General features: G+C 50.8%; 1 protein-coding gene across 1 annotated transcript in view; it reads right to left on the minus strand.

Moving 5' to 3' along the window:
* PDE2A (phosphodiesterase 2A, cGMP-stimulated) overlaps positions 1-6436 on the minus strand; it is a 115649-nt gene extending 109213 nt beyond the window's left edge. The window contains exon 1 of the mRNA XM_006870268.1: positions 6366-6436. Coding sequence (XP_006870330.1) covers positions 6366-6436 — 71 coding nt within the window. The remainder of the gene's footprint in view (positions 1-6365) is intronic.
* Between the last annotated feature and the right edge of the window lie 10525 nt (positions 6437-16961).

A 16961-nucleotide genomic window follows, 5' to 3' on the forward strand; every position in this document is an offset into this window, starting at 1 on the left:
GTCCCCAATGAATAGCTGTCATCTTGTCTAGATGGGTCTGGGGAAAAGAGATGGGGATAAGATTCGTAAGATTCAATAGTGAATAACTGTTATCATGACTAATTTCAACTGTCACAATTGTAAAGGTAGAAGTTTTGTAACAAAAACAGGGAGTGGTTAATCTTATAGTCCAGCAACAGAGGACCCTAGGACCATCAAGAAAGAAGCGCACAAGCAGAATGCGGGACCTTATCCAGAGAAGCAGCAGTGCCAGAGATGGAGGCAGAGATGGGGGCATGGAGAGGGGGAGTGGCTGAGAACTCTAGATTCATGGACTAAGAAGAGAGGGACTAAGAGCTGGTGGCCAGGAGGCAGACTTGCAGAATGTGCCCTTTGAAGATGTAAATTATTATATATGCCTGAGTGTTATTTTGTTTTTTCAAAAGCTAAAGTGGATAAAGAGAAATACTATTAACTGATGATACATGGAGGGGATTATAATCATTGTAATGAAACAAGGTGTATGATTTGTTGAATGTAAAATTGATGATATGCCCTGTAAACTTTCACTGAATCCACAATAAAAACCTTAAACAAAAAATATATATAGTAATCTGGAAAGAGGAGGCACTCTGATGTGAACAAACTTTTGCTCCACCCATCAATGACTAAATGCCCCTGGGCAAGTTATTTCCCCTCTTAGGGTTTTTGTTTCTTCATCCAGAAAACAAGAGTCTCCTGGGTTTGTGGTGAGGATTAAATGAGATCATGGAAAACGGTGAAAACAGTGCTCTGGAAGCTGTAAAATTCTGTGTGGATGTGTGAAGCCACATAATTATGGCCTAATCCTTTTATCCCTGCCCCCACCTCCACTCCACAGCATAGATCAGGCTGGGGGATCCCTGAAGACAGAGGGCAAGACTGCTTCATCTCTGGGACCCAAACCCCAGAACCCATCAGGGCCTGCCCCTAGCCAGCCTCAGCAGCAAGTGTGCTGATTTGGATCAATGGAGGCTGCACAAAGTGTACTTACTTACTGCAAATGTAACCATACTACAACTCCCAGAATGATTCAGTGCCATGGGCGTGACCACAGGCTTAACCCCTTCCTCATTAAGCTCTTTTCTCCATTGAATTCTTCAGGGATGGATCTCTGATAGGACAGCAGAAGTGTAAAGAGGTGGTCACATGTGGCAGGGGCACTTTGGTTCCTCTTTACTGAGTTCCTTGCCATCATGGCCCTATTTCAGACTTTGTTTCCCCCACACTATCATAGCCTCCAGTCTCCAAACTCTGGTCTCTTTGTCTCCAGGCTCCCACCAAATCTGTCTAAAAGTGTAGTTGAGTGTGGGTGGTTCATAATGGCAGCAGCTAACCTGTATGAGCACCTGCTGCATGTCTAATATTAAGCTATGCACATTCACTGATTCCTCACAATTATCCTGCCAGAAAAGTATTTGTTAGCCTCATTCTTCACATGAGGTTCAAAGAAATTAAATTAACTTGCCCAAGACTACACAGCTACAACACAATGGTGCTGAGGTTTGAGCCTACACCTGTCTGCCTCCATCTCTAGTCCATATTAAGGTCTTCTCTGAACACCAGGGAGCCAGCTAGAGAATCCAGAAACCTCAAGGTCTGCACATCCCAAGCAGCTACATACACTCTTGGGAAGTCCTCCTGGATGTCTGACTTAAATCTCTTCTGCTGCACCAACCTCCAGTTGCCTCCTAGGTTTTTGGGAGGGCAGTGAGAAGGGTGACTTCAGGGACTTCAAGAAGTGGGTCACGTCACTGGGGACCTGGCCTTTCCCAGGGAGTAGGCAGCTGAACAATGGGAGATAAATGTGTGAAACCATTCCTGTTACTAAATATATCAACTTCCCAGGAGGATGGGGGTGCTGACAGGGAGCTGGGGGCCCTCACCCTGGAGGCCACAGTCTTGTGGCTCAGACAAGCTGGGGCACTCGAGCAGCTGAAGCTGTTTCTGCTGTCCCGGGGGCTGGGCAGAGGAGGCAGGAGGCCAGCATGGAAGGGGGCGACATCTCCTTCTCCCAGCCAAAGCTGCCAAGTTCAGGCTGGCTTCTTTGCATGTTATTTTGGATATATTTACATACCACTTTCTAAATGGAGCCCACTTTCTTCAGCCACTGCCTCTCCCCCATTTTCAGAATCTCTGGTCATTGCACACCCCATTTTTAAGCAAAGAGGAGCTCCTTGTCAGGTACTGGTTGGGGGAATTGGGAGAAACCAAAAAGTTGCAAATTTACAATGACAACCTAGACGTCAACACACCTCAATGGCAGAAAGTGCTGTCTGTAGTCTAACCTCAATTCCATTGCTCTTCTCCTGCTCTACCCCAGCCCAGTCCTCCTGCCCACCTTTTAATTTCTGGTTTAGGTCACTCTTAAGTGCTGCAGTCCTTGCACATAGCCATGCTTGGTCTCACCTGAAGGCCTTTGCATATGGCACAAGCTTTTCCTGGAGCTGTCCCCCTTCACCCTGTCCTAAGAACAGTGACTCTCTTTTCCAAGGCCAGTCCCAATGGTCCCTCCTCCTAAATTCCTCCCCTGACGCCTGCAGAGGGGTCTGTATCTCTATAGTGCAGTCATATTTGGGCAGCACAGAGGGAGAGGAGGGCCTACCAAGCATGAATGAATGAACAAACGAATGAGGTGTGATTCCCCTCCCATCTCTCTCAGTGCCCACAAAGGGGCTCATCAGTCTCCCTCTCCCCTAGATGACTTCACTCACCTTCTGGAGAGTCAGGGTTGGATACTGCCTTTGCCTCCAGTCCTAGGAGAGACTTCCCTCCTCATCACCATAGTCCCTTCTCCTCATGCCAGGAGATGCTGGCAGGAAGTTCTTTCAGTTGTCTGTCCTCACTCCATTTTCTGAACATGTCTGCTTCTTTATCATTATTTTTGGAGAGTATTCATAGTCTTCTACCATGTCAGTTTCACTGTCTATAGATGAAACAGAAGCTGCTCTTTTCTCCTAATTTGTCCTGGACCACTGTGCCCTGCCTGGCCCCACTTACAGGACAGATGGTGACCTGGGGAGAAAGGCCAAGCAGCATGCCCCAGTAGCATGGAGTAGTCAGGCCCTGGAGGGAGGCCCAGGGAAGACATAACCACCACAAGGGAAGGGATGAGCATTCTGTTTCTGGGGGTGTGCAAGCAGGGGGTGGACAGATCCGTGGGCAGGCTGCATAGGGGAGTAAAGCAAACATCAAGAAGGCAGTTCAGATGTTCTTAATGTCCTCTCTTACTCGGAGGCTGCACTGAGCCCAGGTGTCCAGTCTGCACTGGGAGTGGGGTGGGGGAAGCAAGAGGAGGCAGTCCCTGACTTTGAGGGACTTTTTGTTTGGCTAAATAAGGGACCCACACAGAGGGCATTGCAAGGGGAGACTAAGTCTGAGCTACATTCGTGATACTATACCATGAAGTAAGGACTCAAGAGAGATATTTCAAAATGGCCTGTGGGGTCAGGAGGAAGAGAGAACCAAGGAGGGCATCCTAGAGGTGGCTTTCTAGTCAAACTTCTTTCTCCAGCTCCCTAATTCTACAAAACAAATGCCTAGCATTTGAGATCCTACAAAATCTGGCCCCTTCTGCATTCTCTTCCTTTTCTCAATACCCTTTTGCACTCCTGTCATCCAAAACTCTTTCTGTAGCCTGAATAGGCCATGCTCTCTCATACCTTTGCACCTCTGCATGCTGTTCCTTCTACCCTTCCCTGACTAAACACCTTCTACCGTTTGGTGCTGTGGGTTAATGCGCTGGAGTGCAAAGTTGGTTTGAACCACAAGATCGGCGGTTCAAGCTCACCAGCTTCTCCTCAGAAACCCTATACAGGATAACTATGAGTCAGAACCAACCCAACAGCACTTAACCTTTCCTCCAGAACCCAGGTCAAATGTCTTTTCCTCTGACGCCCTGACTGGGTGTGGAACCTCTTCTGGGTTCCCACAGTTCCCTGGGGCTTCTCTCTGCACAGTGCTGCTCACATTGTGGCGTTATAGGTTTCCACTTCAGTCTCCCTCATCAGACTGGGCTCTCCCTGAGAGCAGAAGTCAGAGGAGTGCTGCTCTGGTCTGACAGCTGAGGGTGAGACTCTCAGTCCATTAAGACTGAAGGGTCAGTGCTGGAGCTCTGCCCCCCTCCCTCCCATTTGGCTAGATCCCAGCCAAGCCATCAGTAGCCCCTGGGGACAGGAGGCTGGAGTGGGAAGCAGGAAGAGTAGCAGGAGCTGCTTGGTGGGCAGAGGGAACTGGGGGGTGCAAGGAGTCCAAAGGCAGTTAACCCTCACTGAGCTGACCCGGAGTCCCTGAATCCTGCCCTGGGGGACTGCTCTCCAGTTGACAGCTCAGTCAGCCACGAGATTCTGAGCAGAGTTTGAAGAAGGAGACTGGGACTCAGATCTGATGGAGGAGGTTCAAGCCCAGCCTTGCAGTTAGAAGTGTGTGTGTGTGTGTGTGTGTGTGTGTGTGTGTGTGTGTGACAAAGCCACAGCCTCAGTTTCCTTGTATAGGCAGTAGGTGATTCCATGTTCTCTTGTTGCCTTGGTCCAACATCCATGTTGCCTTGGTCCAACATCCAGTCACCTGAGCCTGACATGCTGCCTCAGATCCCTCCACTGCACCCCCACCCTAGTACAAACCTGAGAGGCCTCAATGCTCCCTCCCCCACCCTCTTCAATCCAGTCTTTCCCAAACCTTCAGACTTCTCCCTTCAGAAGACCCTGGTCTCATCTATCCATTACTGTCCATCAAGGTCTCACTAATCTCCTGCATTGGCCTGACCTCCACACTGGCCTTTTGGCCCCCACCTCTCCCTTCCAGTTCAACCTTGACCACATCCCTTCCCTGCTCAGCACCCTCAGGTTCAGTAAGGCCCTCAGGTTAAAGACCAAGAGGTCTGAAGCTCAAAGCCTTGCCTAATGTGGCTCCTGCCAGTCCCTTCAGTCTCTGTCCACTGTTCCCTTTCACACAACCTCAGTTCCAACCCAAGGCTGTTGCCTGTGCTATACCCCTCCCCACCTGTTAGCTTGATCCTGATCTTTACTGCTTAATTCTTCTCCAACTGTTTTATGTGAAGCTTAGTAGGTCCCAGAGGGCAGAGTCCTTACTGCTTATTCCTTTTCCCCATCTCCCCACAGAGTGTAGAATGAATAGTCCTGGGCTCATGGGGGAGGTCACACTTTCAGCCACCCACTCTCCACCCCAGTGGGCCATAGTACCCCAGCTGTATCCTAAACCACCAGAGGATGAAAATAGCCACCCACGCACACACAGTTGAACACACATGCATAGACATATATACCCATATACACCAACCACACGAGGGCCAATATATACATTCATGCTATTGCACATTAGCACCCAAACCAGAACACTTATGCTAACACACACTGATATTCATATACTAACAAATATACACACAAATATGAGTGCGCATGGAATCAAACATGTTTATTGAGACCATTCATTTTATAGACACAGCACATTGTAAACATGCATGACAACACTCATGCACACCAACCTGCACTCAGTCATGCAAAGATGAATTCACAGTCACACAGGGATGTTCATGCACCACGAGGCTGCTGTACTTCCAACCACCAGACCCCCAAATCCTACAGCCCCTTGCACCACATGTGTCCTCACACACTTCATATGTGTACACACACACACTCTCACTCAGACTGACACAAACATGTACCTCCACTGCCTTGGAGACCTACATACACATCTCCTATCTTCAAACAGTAAAGAGACACCTCCATTGAGCCCCCCTCCACTCACCTGCACATATACACATACCCCTGCACGTGGGCACACATGAGGCTGGCTTCATTCCAACTAATCCCATGGCTCCCTCTATCCCATTTTGGGACAGAAGGTTTGGAATAAAGTTGCATAAAATGACAACCCTGAATCCCCATTCCAGGGGGAGGAGGGTGGCTGCCTCAGACCCTCTCCTGCTCTTGGGTCACACTCATTCAGTCTCTCTCTCTCACACACACTGTCCATCTCCATGGTCCTGAAGCATCCTATTCCCTCACCCCAAAGCTCTTTGGAACTCCTCAGCAGACCTTCCCCACCCCCATGCCCCAAGGGATGGCTCACGTTCATTACCAAACCCTCACCCAGTTGGCAGCCCCTACTCTAGCCTCATTATCCCCTAGATTGGTGCCAAGCTCCCCCACCCTACGGAGTCTCTCAATAGACTGCAGTCTGGGAACCCAGCGCCCAGGACCAGAATCGATCCTCCCACGTGGCTCAGCTGCACGCCTAGCCCAGATCCATGGAGGGACTAGCAGGACCCTGTCCACAGCACCTCTTACAGTCACACACTTGGACCCCAGCCCATTGCTAGTACTCACTGCTCAGCCGGTCGCGCTGCCGGGTACTGCTGGCTCCTGCAGAGGATGGAGTGGCCACACGCCTGCCCCATCGCTCCTCATCGTCTGCTTTCCCCGGCAGACTAAGGTGGCCCTTCGCCCTGTCCACCCTGCCCAGGGTCCTGGGCCAGGCAGTTGGCCAGGCAGGCACAGGGGCCAAGAGTAGGGGCCTAACCCCCACTCAGCCTGGACTCAATACCCCAACCCAGCTCTGCTGCCCCGGCTGCTCCCGCCTCTCTGGCTGCCTCTGCCTGCCGCTCTGGCTGGCTCTGGGAGGAGGTTGGAGCAGGTCTGATACTGCGGGAGGGGGAGGGAGAAAGGAGGAGGAACAGAGAGAGGCCCAGACAGAGAGAGGGAGAGGGAGGGAGGGAGGGGTAGAGAGACTTTCACTGGGAGAGAGGAAAAGAAAGACTCACACACAGAGGAAGAAACAGAGACATGTAACCCTGAAGAGCAATATTCAGACATGAAGAGAAGAGAGGGATAAAAATGGAAATACAGAGATTAGAGAGGCATGGGGGTGGGGTGGGGGAGCACACACTGAGGAACAGAGACAGAAAAAAAAAAAAAAAAACCGAGCAAAGAAATGGAAACAGATAAGAGAGGCTGATGGAGTCCAGAGAGCAGAGAGGTGTGAAGATGAAGGGTTTTACAATCACTCTTCCATGGGCTGCAATGGAACCAGGACACAGGTGGATGGGACCCAGGCCGTCTTCTATTCCACCAAGTCTGGGAGGGCCAGAGCCCCAGGTAGAGCTAGTTTCCACCTCCTGTGGGCTCCTTCACTTGGTTTGTATCATGTTCTAGGATTCATCCACAGCTTGGAATTGGGCATACAGGTGGCTCAGGAGCTTTTTGCTGATGACGATTGGACTTGAAAACTTGTCATGGAGCCCATATCTTGATGGCTTTGCTTGGCTGGGACACCCACTATGGGAGCTGGTTGGCCTGATCACAACTTCCACTAGGGGGGATGAAGCCAATGAAATGAGGGTATTTAGGCAGTGGGGCAGGTAGGGTGCAGTTTCAGCACAGCTTCTTTTGTACAGAAAAAGCTCTGCACCTTGAGGCAGAAGATGAAGGTTTGAGTCCTGGATCCACCAACTTGCTCATCCTCTTATTCACAAATACCTACCACGAGTCAACCCCATCAGATGTGGCATAGACTGTCCCTGCCTTGAAGAAGCACCCGATTCTGGGGTGGATGGGGAGTGGGGAGGGAAGAAGGGCAGGGACTTGCATTGTGACAACAGGAGGCACAGTGAGGTACTATGGAAGCCAGAAGAGGCCTCAAACCCAACCATGACATCGGCAAGCATTCCCAGAAGAGACCTAAACTTAATCTTCAAAGGCAAAGAGGGGACCCCAGGACAGTGGGATGTATTCCAGGCTAGAAAAGCTACATGTAACCCTCACTAGTAAACCTGCTTCTCCAGGCTGTAAGTGGAACAGTCCCTGTCCCACACAGCAGGCTCCAGGTAGCAGAGCCCATGATACTGAGTGGAAACTTGGACCATACTGATGGGCAGGGGTGTGCAATGTAGCACGAATGACTGAGCTCACAGAGCAGACCTGTCCAGACTGAATGTTGCACAAAGCAGTAATCTTGTGGCTCAGGAAGTGTCAGGGGAAAAAATGTGATGAAGTCTTTGCTTCCAATTGCAGCCCAAGGGTAGAATTTTATATCTGAAATCTTTGGAAAAACTGGTTTCTCTCTTAAAGAGATGAGGCCCAGACTGGTCCTAAACCTGCAGAGTCAGTCCAGAACCTGTCTTGCCTCTTATTCTAACACAACTCTGGGGCCTCGATGCTCCATTCCTGCTGGCTGAGCAGTCTTTCTCAGGGCTTAAGCCAGTTGAGGAGGCCCTGGACCATCCCCTTCACCCCCTGAGGGCCTACTCACAGGCCTGAGTAGGCTGGCTGTAAGAAGCTGAGTCAGAGACCTCCCATCCCCCAGCACATTACAGTTCTAGGGAGGGGCCCTCTTAGGTGAGGATGGACCCAGGTGCACTGAGGCCTCACCTGGCCCAAAGTCTTCTTTCTGCCCTTCCATTCTGAAAATGCTGGTGGTAGCCTCATCTTCAGAACCCCCTATGGGAATATGCTCAAGAAATTAGGTAGGAGGGAGGGTATCCCTCCCATCCCACTGATACAGGACTGCACAGTAGCCACACAAGTAGGGAGCCTGAGGGCATATGGGACAAGTTCTAGGACTTAGCTGATCTAATGGGTCCTCCAGGATTTACCACAGGTGGAAGCTCACACCAGCTCTATCACCTCTCTGAACTTTAATTTCCTCATCTGAAAGAATGAAAGGGTCACACATTTTAAACCAAAGGGTTGTAAGGTTTGAGGGGGGGGGGAGTGGGGTGGTGGTGGAGGGTGTGGTGTCTGTAAAGCTCCCCATAAACAACACACCCTTCCCTTCCCTTCCACTGAAGAGGTAGGATTTAGGGGGCTGAGGACATCCTAAACTTGGGATAGGGATTCCTGCAGGGCAGTGATGGGTCCGGAAGGAGTAAAAGGGAAGAGGGCTAGAGGCAGTCCAAGGCTGCTCTTCCCTCCTATAGACAGGAAAGCCCAGCTGCAGTAGGACCTTCTACAATGAAGCCCCGCCCCCGGACGCTATCCAAGGTTCTGATTCGTGTCGACTCTCTCATAGGCCCAGGCCCGATGCCCTGCAGCCCCATCAGCTGCTGCTGTTAGTTGCCTAGAGTTGATTATGACGCACGGCGATCCTGTATGTGCACAGTAGATCAGCTCCGTAGGACTTTCAAGGCTGTGACCTTTCGGGAGCATATCGCCAAGCCTTTTTTCCGAGGCGTCTCTATGTGAGCTAGTATTTCAGCCTTTTTGCTAGTTGTCAAGTACTTAGCCGTTTACACCACCCAGAGACTTGGCCATGAGCAGACATCGTTTTTTTCCCTGCTAGCTGGTGGTGGGTGAGAAGAGGCAAGATGCTTCTAGGAGACGGGGTGGCTGCTCAAAGCTATGGGAGAATGTAGCCTCGGGAACTTGATTCCTTCCAGTTCCAACCGCCTCAAAAGGGCTCCAGGCTCCAGAGGCTCTAGCTGCCTCCTCAGTGACAAAGGGGGTGGCATCTTCTCCTCTCCCACTCCCTCCTGCGTGGCTGGTTCCCTCCCACCTTCCAGATGGCCCCTCCTCTGTCTCCCTCCCTGGCTTATCCTGTCCTCGCCCCCTCAATATGGATGCTTGTCACAGAAGCATCAGGCGCTCATCTCTCCTCATTCTCCACCCTACCAGGCCCCAGGGAGCATGGAGCTGTCCTTCAACATCAAACAACTCCTTGTGCCTCCTGCCGCCCAGCTTTCTCTTGGGAGCTCCAGATGTAGCTCCACTGGCTACCTGCTGGACATCTCCCCTAGGGATAGCCCTTAAAGGGTCCCTCACACTCAAATATTCAACATCCAACATACTTCCCCAATTTCCTATCTTTATCAAAGACATCAGCAAACTTCTAATTCCCAGGCTGGAAACTTCAAAGACACTTTGCCTCTTTTCTCCATTTCCTGTGTCAGATCTGCACAAAGGCCTGTTAACTCCCCCTCTGCAATTCTCACATCTGTCCCCTCCCTCCACCCCACTCCTCCTGCCCCAGGTTCCTTCTTCCCATTCATCCCCAAGCCAGCTTAGTTCACCCTCTCTAGCCCACCTCTACCCTGCACTTACACCCAGCATTCTAAGACATCTATGTGGTCATGTAACTCTTCAAATCCTTTACATGGTTCCCGGTGTCCTCAGGATAGAGGCAAAGTTCCTTCTTCCTCTGCCTGGCATTTGAAGACTTTCATGATCTGTTCCAGATGAGGCAGCATCTGGTCCTAAACACATTCTAGTCCTTTCCTCCTCTGTGGTACTGTGCAGACTGTTTCTTCTCCCAAATGACTTTTTTTTCCCCTTCCTTTTCTCTGTCCACACTGTATCTATCCTTCCTGGCCTAGTTCAGCATACATCCTGCCCCTCTACTCACACGAGACATAAATCGCTGGCTTCTGGGCAGAGAACTGAGCAGCCTTTGGCTACCTCTTCCTTCCTTGAACTTGCCATCTATATCACCACTTTATTTCCTACCTAGGTTCAATTGATTTCTACGGGATCATGCTTCCCTCAAGGGCTGGCCCAAGTTCTAGTCACCTCTGCCCTGTCTTTGGACAGCCTCAGTAGGTATAAGTGAAACAGGAAAGCTATAAGAGAGCTGGGGAAACGAGGTGGTGTGCATCAGAGCTCAGCTCAGGGTCACTAAGAGGTTACAGGTGTGTATGAGGACGCAGGTGGTAGTGGCAGGCCCTCATTGACTTGCTCCATGGATATCCTCTACCCCTGGGGCAAACTAAGGCTGCAGAATGTGAAATAGCCCTAGGCTCTCTGAAGACAGGATGGTAATTGGCAGAACGTAGATTTCACGGAGGGTTAGCCTGAACCTCCCTGAGCGACTCCCTTTGGCTTGGGGGCCAGGATGAGTCCACATCTGGTCTTTGGGCAAGGATTCCAGGTGTGTGTGTATGTGAAACAGTGAGGAATACAGGGGGCCATCTCAATATGCTCCTCCCCCTCTTCTCAGCCAGGAAGCTGCCACTGTAACTCTGAGGACAAAGGCAGTTCTATGTCCTCGAATACGTCTGGTCTAGTTTTGCATTTCTGCATTAAGCACATATCCTGTCAAACCATGGCCCAAAAGATCTTGGCTGACAAAGGAATAAAGGCCACCATAGCCTTCAGAATGGGTCTAAGGTGGGACAGCTTCTTCATACAGCTCAGGAAGGTGGTTTTGGGAGCCCAGAACCCAGGGTTGAGAGGTAATGGATCTGCTTCAGGTTCCAGAATCCATCAGCACTTCCTTATGAGGGAATATCATGCTTGGTAAAATGGAGGGGCGCAGAAAATGAAGACTCCCAACAAGATGGATTGGCACAGCAGTAGCAATGATGGGTTCAAACATGGCAACGACTGTGAGGTTAGCCCAGGACAGGGCAGTGTTTTGTTCTGTTGTGCATAGGGTCGCTATGAGTCGATACTGGCTCGATGGCACCTAACAACAACCATTCAGTGACTTCTTCCTACTTCATCCTCTGTGGGTTGAGAGGTGGGGTGTGTGAAGTGGTCCAGGACAGGAGGGTAGATAGGGAATGGGCAGAAGAAAGGAAGAGACAAGTCAGCTTGGGATAGGATTGGACCAGACACTTGAAAGTACCTTCTGCCTGAGGTTGAGAATATCTCCAGACATATGAACCCGGGAACATAACATGCTAGAACCAACAGAGTCCATTTCCTCTTGTACTAATGGGGAAATTGCAGGGAGAGGGCAAAGATATGCCCAGGCAACGCAGCAAGAGCAGGGGCTGGGCTTGGGACCAGGAGGCCTGGCCATTGTCCCACCAGATTACTCCCACTCCTCTTCACTCCTCTCCTCCAGCTGGGACAGAGACCCACAGAGAAGGCTGTAGGTCCTGCGAGGGAAGGTGACTCTGAGGAGGTGCCCCTGGGAATGCAAACTAACTTTCAGCAGGGATGGGTCAGAGTGGAAGTGGCCTCACAGTGACCTCATATTCTGGGAGTGTTTTTGCTGTCCATGGAGCCCCAGATACCTCCCCACTCCCAATACAGCACACTAAGCTCCTTCCTTGCCCCTGGCCTCCCACTCAGCTCTGCTCTACCTCTTTCCCCTTAACTCCAGGCACCTGGTAGGGGGAGGGGGGAGGGGGTGTGACTCAGTGGGATAAAGGCAGCTGCTATATTTGAGTTATTATATAAGGAGGGAGGCAGCTGCAACGTGACTCCATCAAAATGGGGAGACAAGTTGAGGCTAGTTTGGGGAGGCAGGGTTTTGCTCCCCTTCATTTTTGCCCTCCAGCCTAAGCATTAGACCCCCACTCTAAAAGGAGCTGGGAACTAGGAGCCAGTGTCTACAATGCTGGGCTGCAAGGAAGGTCTTCCCAGATCTAACCACGGTAGGAAGGTGCTGTTCCCTCTCCATCTTCTCAGAAAAATAGCCTCCACTCTGGGTTAATACACTGGACTTCAAGGTCGCTTTGAACTGCAAGGTTGCCGGATCAAGCTCACCAGCAGTTCCTTGAAAACCCTATACAGGGTCGCTGTGAATTGGTACCGACTTGTTAATGGCACTTAACAAGCTGGTTTCTAAGGAGCTCTGGTAGTGTAGTGATTATGAGTTGGGCTGTTAACCTCCAGGTTGACAGTTCAAAACTACCAGTTGTTCCGAGGGAGAGAGATGAGGCTTTCTGCTCCCATAAAGATTTACAGCCTCAGAAACTCTGTGCAGGGTCGCTATGAGCTGGAACTGACTCCAGAGCACACCACCAGTTGGTTTCTAGAAACTCAAAAGCCAAACACAGACTAAGTCTCCGATCTTCCCTGTGACCCCTGAAACTGCCCCTCATTTCTAGAAAGGTGCCTGCTAAGGAGCACCAGGTACAAAGACTTAGCCCACCTGTTCCAAGTGGGGTCTGTGTTCCTGCCGCACCTTCATCAAAGTCTCCTGACAATGGCGAGTCCATACCTTGGGTTATTCACCTACAAAACGGGAACAAAAAGGATCCCTTCCTCATAGGACTTATGGCTCTTAGCATAGTTGGTGGTGGGTGCTCGCTTATCTCTCCTATGGTATTATCAGCACCACTATTATCTGCACAATCATTATTATTGCTGACACTAATAACTGGCTAGAGACCTCGCAGGTGGCTGGAGCCATGTTTGGACAGACCCTTTTGTCCCTGGTGATCGCTGACTTGGGTGCAAGATGAGAGACCAGAGAGAGCTGAGGTCTGAGTTAGAAGCTCAGCCAGACTCAGTGTGAGCCTGGGCGAGTTCCTGCTCTCTCTGGCCCGCAGTCAGTCTATGAATGTGACTTCAGGGTCCTCAATTGTAAAGCTTGTGTTTGCCAGAGAAATTGCTTTCCTTATTGAAATCAGTATGTTGTAGCAGTGGACAGTGTGGTGCACAGGTGGGGTGTCCTGGGTAGTGGGAGAAGGTGGACATGGCAGCCAAGCCTGGGCATCAGGCACAGGCCCACCTCAAGGCCTCTTGGCAGCTCCCCCTGTGCTCTCTCCTGCCCCACACTAAGGAAGGCTGTGCCCAGCCCAGCTGTGTTGCCATGACACTGGTCTCCATGGCACCAGGCACACAGTTCTCCCCTAACCCAGGAAGAGGGAACAGAGGTGACAGGTTCAGGCTCCTTGGCCTAGCCCACTGTCTCCATCACCGTCCTGCAGCCCCTTAGAAGACAGGGAAGTTTCCACCTCCACAGTGACAAAGAGGCCTCAGAGTGACTTTGGTGGAGGGACAGACATACAAGAGTGCAGAGAAGGGTTAAGGGGAGCTGGGGAGACAGATGGGGGAGGGGTGCAGATTGAGAACACACTATAGCCACAGTGGGAGAAAACCTCCCAAGGCTGACAAGTGGTGGGAGGCAGCGTCCAGCCCATCTCTTTGGTCTCTTGTTTGAGGGTGGGTGGAGGTGGGAGGACAGAGTGGAGGAGGAGGAGCAGAAAGGAAGGAGAGCAATTTTCCTAGAGAGCTTGTGTGTGGGGGTGTCCCTACACGTGCTGTGTGTGTGTGTATGTGTGTGTAGTATGCACTTGCAGAGCTGAAGTGTAGGCTGAGGTACACAGGCACCTCGTGTGTTGATGCATGTGTGTGTGGCATGTGTGTGCCTGTGCTAGTGTATCTCCAGGGTGATAAATACAGCAATAAGAGCTGTAACCAGGGCAGAGAAAGTACGGAAATTTCCACGGGCTGGAAGTTGCGTGGGAGATGGGTCGTACTAGGGCTCGGCCGGTTTGGGCTGACCAGGGGCCTTGCCCTTGCCAGCTCTTCCCTGGACCAGTCCCTCGCTGAGTGCAAGGGACCTGGGCATACAACCACATGTCACAAGTATACACAGTACAAGACTGAGGAGCAGCCCAGAAGCAGCAGCTACCTGAAGGAGACAGGGACATGGTGTCGTTATTACAGACGGGGAGGAGAACAGTTGTATGCACATGTACCAGGGGCTTCAAAGTTCATGGAAAAATGGAATGAAAAGATAATGAAATTTTCCCATGAAGTTTTTGAAGGCCCCTGGTATATATATAAATATTCATCCAGAGCAGGGTCTGGACCACTTCCGTTACAAACTGGCTAAAAGATGCTCTTATTTTCCCAAGAAGCCTATTTGGATGAGATTTAGCCATAGCTCAGAGGCAGGATGGTGGAGGCAGACACCAACATCTGAGGCATGGGGAGCAGGTCCTAGGGTATCCATGGACAGACACTAAGTTCCAACTATGACAGGCTAGTCACCGCATTGTCTTCTCTCCTCTCCCTGAGATGTCCTTCCCTCTCCATTCCAACCACAGAAATACTATCTGTCCTAGGTCCTGGTATGGTGCTACAGGATAATGCACTGAACCACAAAGTCAGTTTCAACTGCAAGGTTGGCGGTTTAAATCTACCAGCTGCTCCTCGGAAATCCTATACAGGGTTGCTGTGCGTTGGAACCAACTTAACGGCACTTAACAACAAACAAGACTCCACTAGGAACTCTTGCGGCATAGTGGGTGACACATTGGGCTGCTAAACTCAAGGTCAGCAATTTGAGTCCACTAGTCAAGAGATTTTTTTATGGGTGAGTAATACTTATTGTACGGAATCCTGGTGTGGCGCTGTGGGTTAATGCGTCAGACTGCAAAGCTATCTGAACTGCAAGGTCGGCAGTTCAAGCTCACCAGACTCTCCTCGGAAACCCTATACAGGATCACTGTGGGTCGGAATAGACTCAACGGCACTTCACAAGAGAGAGGTGAGGCTTTCTACTCCTGTAAAGACTACTGCCTCAGAAACCCTATAGAGTCGCTATGAGTCAGACTGACTTATGATACACAGCCAGCCAGTCAGGCTCCTCTACTCCAAGGAGCCCATCCTGATCAATAGCTTCCCACCAGGAGGGCTTCATCCCTCCCCAATAGCACGTGCCCATTTGCTCCCCCCCTCACTGCAGGCATTCAATAAATGCTCAGAAACAAAAATATATTGGACCTGAAAGGACTCTGGATGCCATTATGTCTCCCATGTCTCCCCAAACATATCTGGGAAGAAGGTTAATGAGGCATACAATTGGGTACTTCACATTTGTTAGTTCATTTAACCTCCCAAACCACCAGGAGATAGGTATCATGAATACCTCCAAAGTACAGATGAGAACATGGAGTCCCTGGGTGACACCAATGGTTAAGCACTTGACTACTATCCAGAGAGTTTGTGGCTTGATCCTAGCCAGAGGTTCCTCTATAGACAGGGCTGGTCATGTGCTTCTGAAAATGCTATGGAGCAGTTGTACTCTGTACAATCACCTCACACACAGTAATGGCAATTAACAGTAACAGATGAGCTCTACAAAGCATGTATACAGGAGATGTGTCAGTCAGCTGCCCAGGACTCCATACCCAGGCTTTTCTGAGACAGCAAGCTGGGGGCAGGGGACTTGGGGACACCAGAGCATGGGGCCAGGAAGACCTCAGCTCCATGCCACCCACATGCCTATCCTACAATCCCTGGGTTTAGGAGCAAGGGGAACAGGATGCAAGATACAGGAATCCCCTTCCCCCACACCACCCCATCGATTTCCTGTGGAGATCAAGGGTCTCCTGAGACCCCTCAAAGACTACTGAACTTTGCTGATGCTTTTCAGGGTAGGAAGGGTGAGCTAGGGGATGGGGGAAGGGAGAGACAGAGACATCCCTCGCAACCGTCAATCAGCCTCCTTCTCCTACCTCACCAAGGTCTTACTCCCTGCACCCCTCTATCAGCCTCCTTGTCATTCACAATGTATTACCACTCAGGTTTTGATCCATCACTGAATTCTCTCCCAGGGCTCCCAATGGCCCCCTGGTTTGGTCCTTGAAGGTTTAGCTTCCTCCCCTAACATTTAACCCAGACCTACCATGTGCAGAGTTCTGGTGTGGTGCTGTGGGTTAATGCGATGGACTGCAAGGTCGGTGGTTCAAGTTCACCAGCCACTTCTCGGAAACCCTACACAGGGCTGATATGAATTGATACTGACTCGTTGGCACTTAACAACAACCATGTGCAATCTGTCAGGCTTCCAGCCTTTAAGAGGGCAGCTCAGGGGCATCTCCTCCTCCAGAAAGCCCTTTCTTTCCAAGAGCTGTTCTTCAACCCTTAGCAGAACCAGCTCTTCCTCCCTTATACCTTATTGTGCCCCCCACCACCATTCAACTCCCCACAGGAGGCCCCCCCATTCTAAGAATCCTTGTGACAAAGACTAGCAAAGTGCCCTGCCCTAGCCCCTAACATGGCCATTGCTGCTGTAATTCAGTAAGGGGGAGGCCCTGAAGGCCCCTGGGGAAATGTGATCCCCTGCCTCAAGAGAAAGCACACCAGGCTATCATTAATGTCTGACAGCTTGGATCCTCTTCCTCAGGGGCCTCTTGTTAAGAGGACAAAGCTCTCAGAGTATTTAACAGGGTCGGAGTTAGAATGCAAGTCTAGGAGGTGGTGGAATGGACCCCAACCCTGACTCAGGAGAGCTGGGGAAGTCAC

Source organism: Chrysochloris asiatica, unplaced genomic scaffold, assembly GCF_000296735.1.
Source record: "Chrysochloris asiatica unplaced genomic scaffold, ChrAsi1.0 scaffold00140, whole genome shotgun sequence".
Classification (NCBI taxonomy): domain Eukaryota; kingdom Metazoa; phylum Chordata; class Mammalia; order Afrosoricida; family Chrysochloridae; genus Chrysochloris; species Chrysochloris asiatica.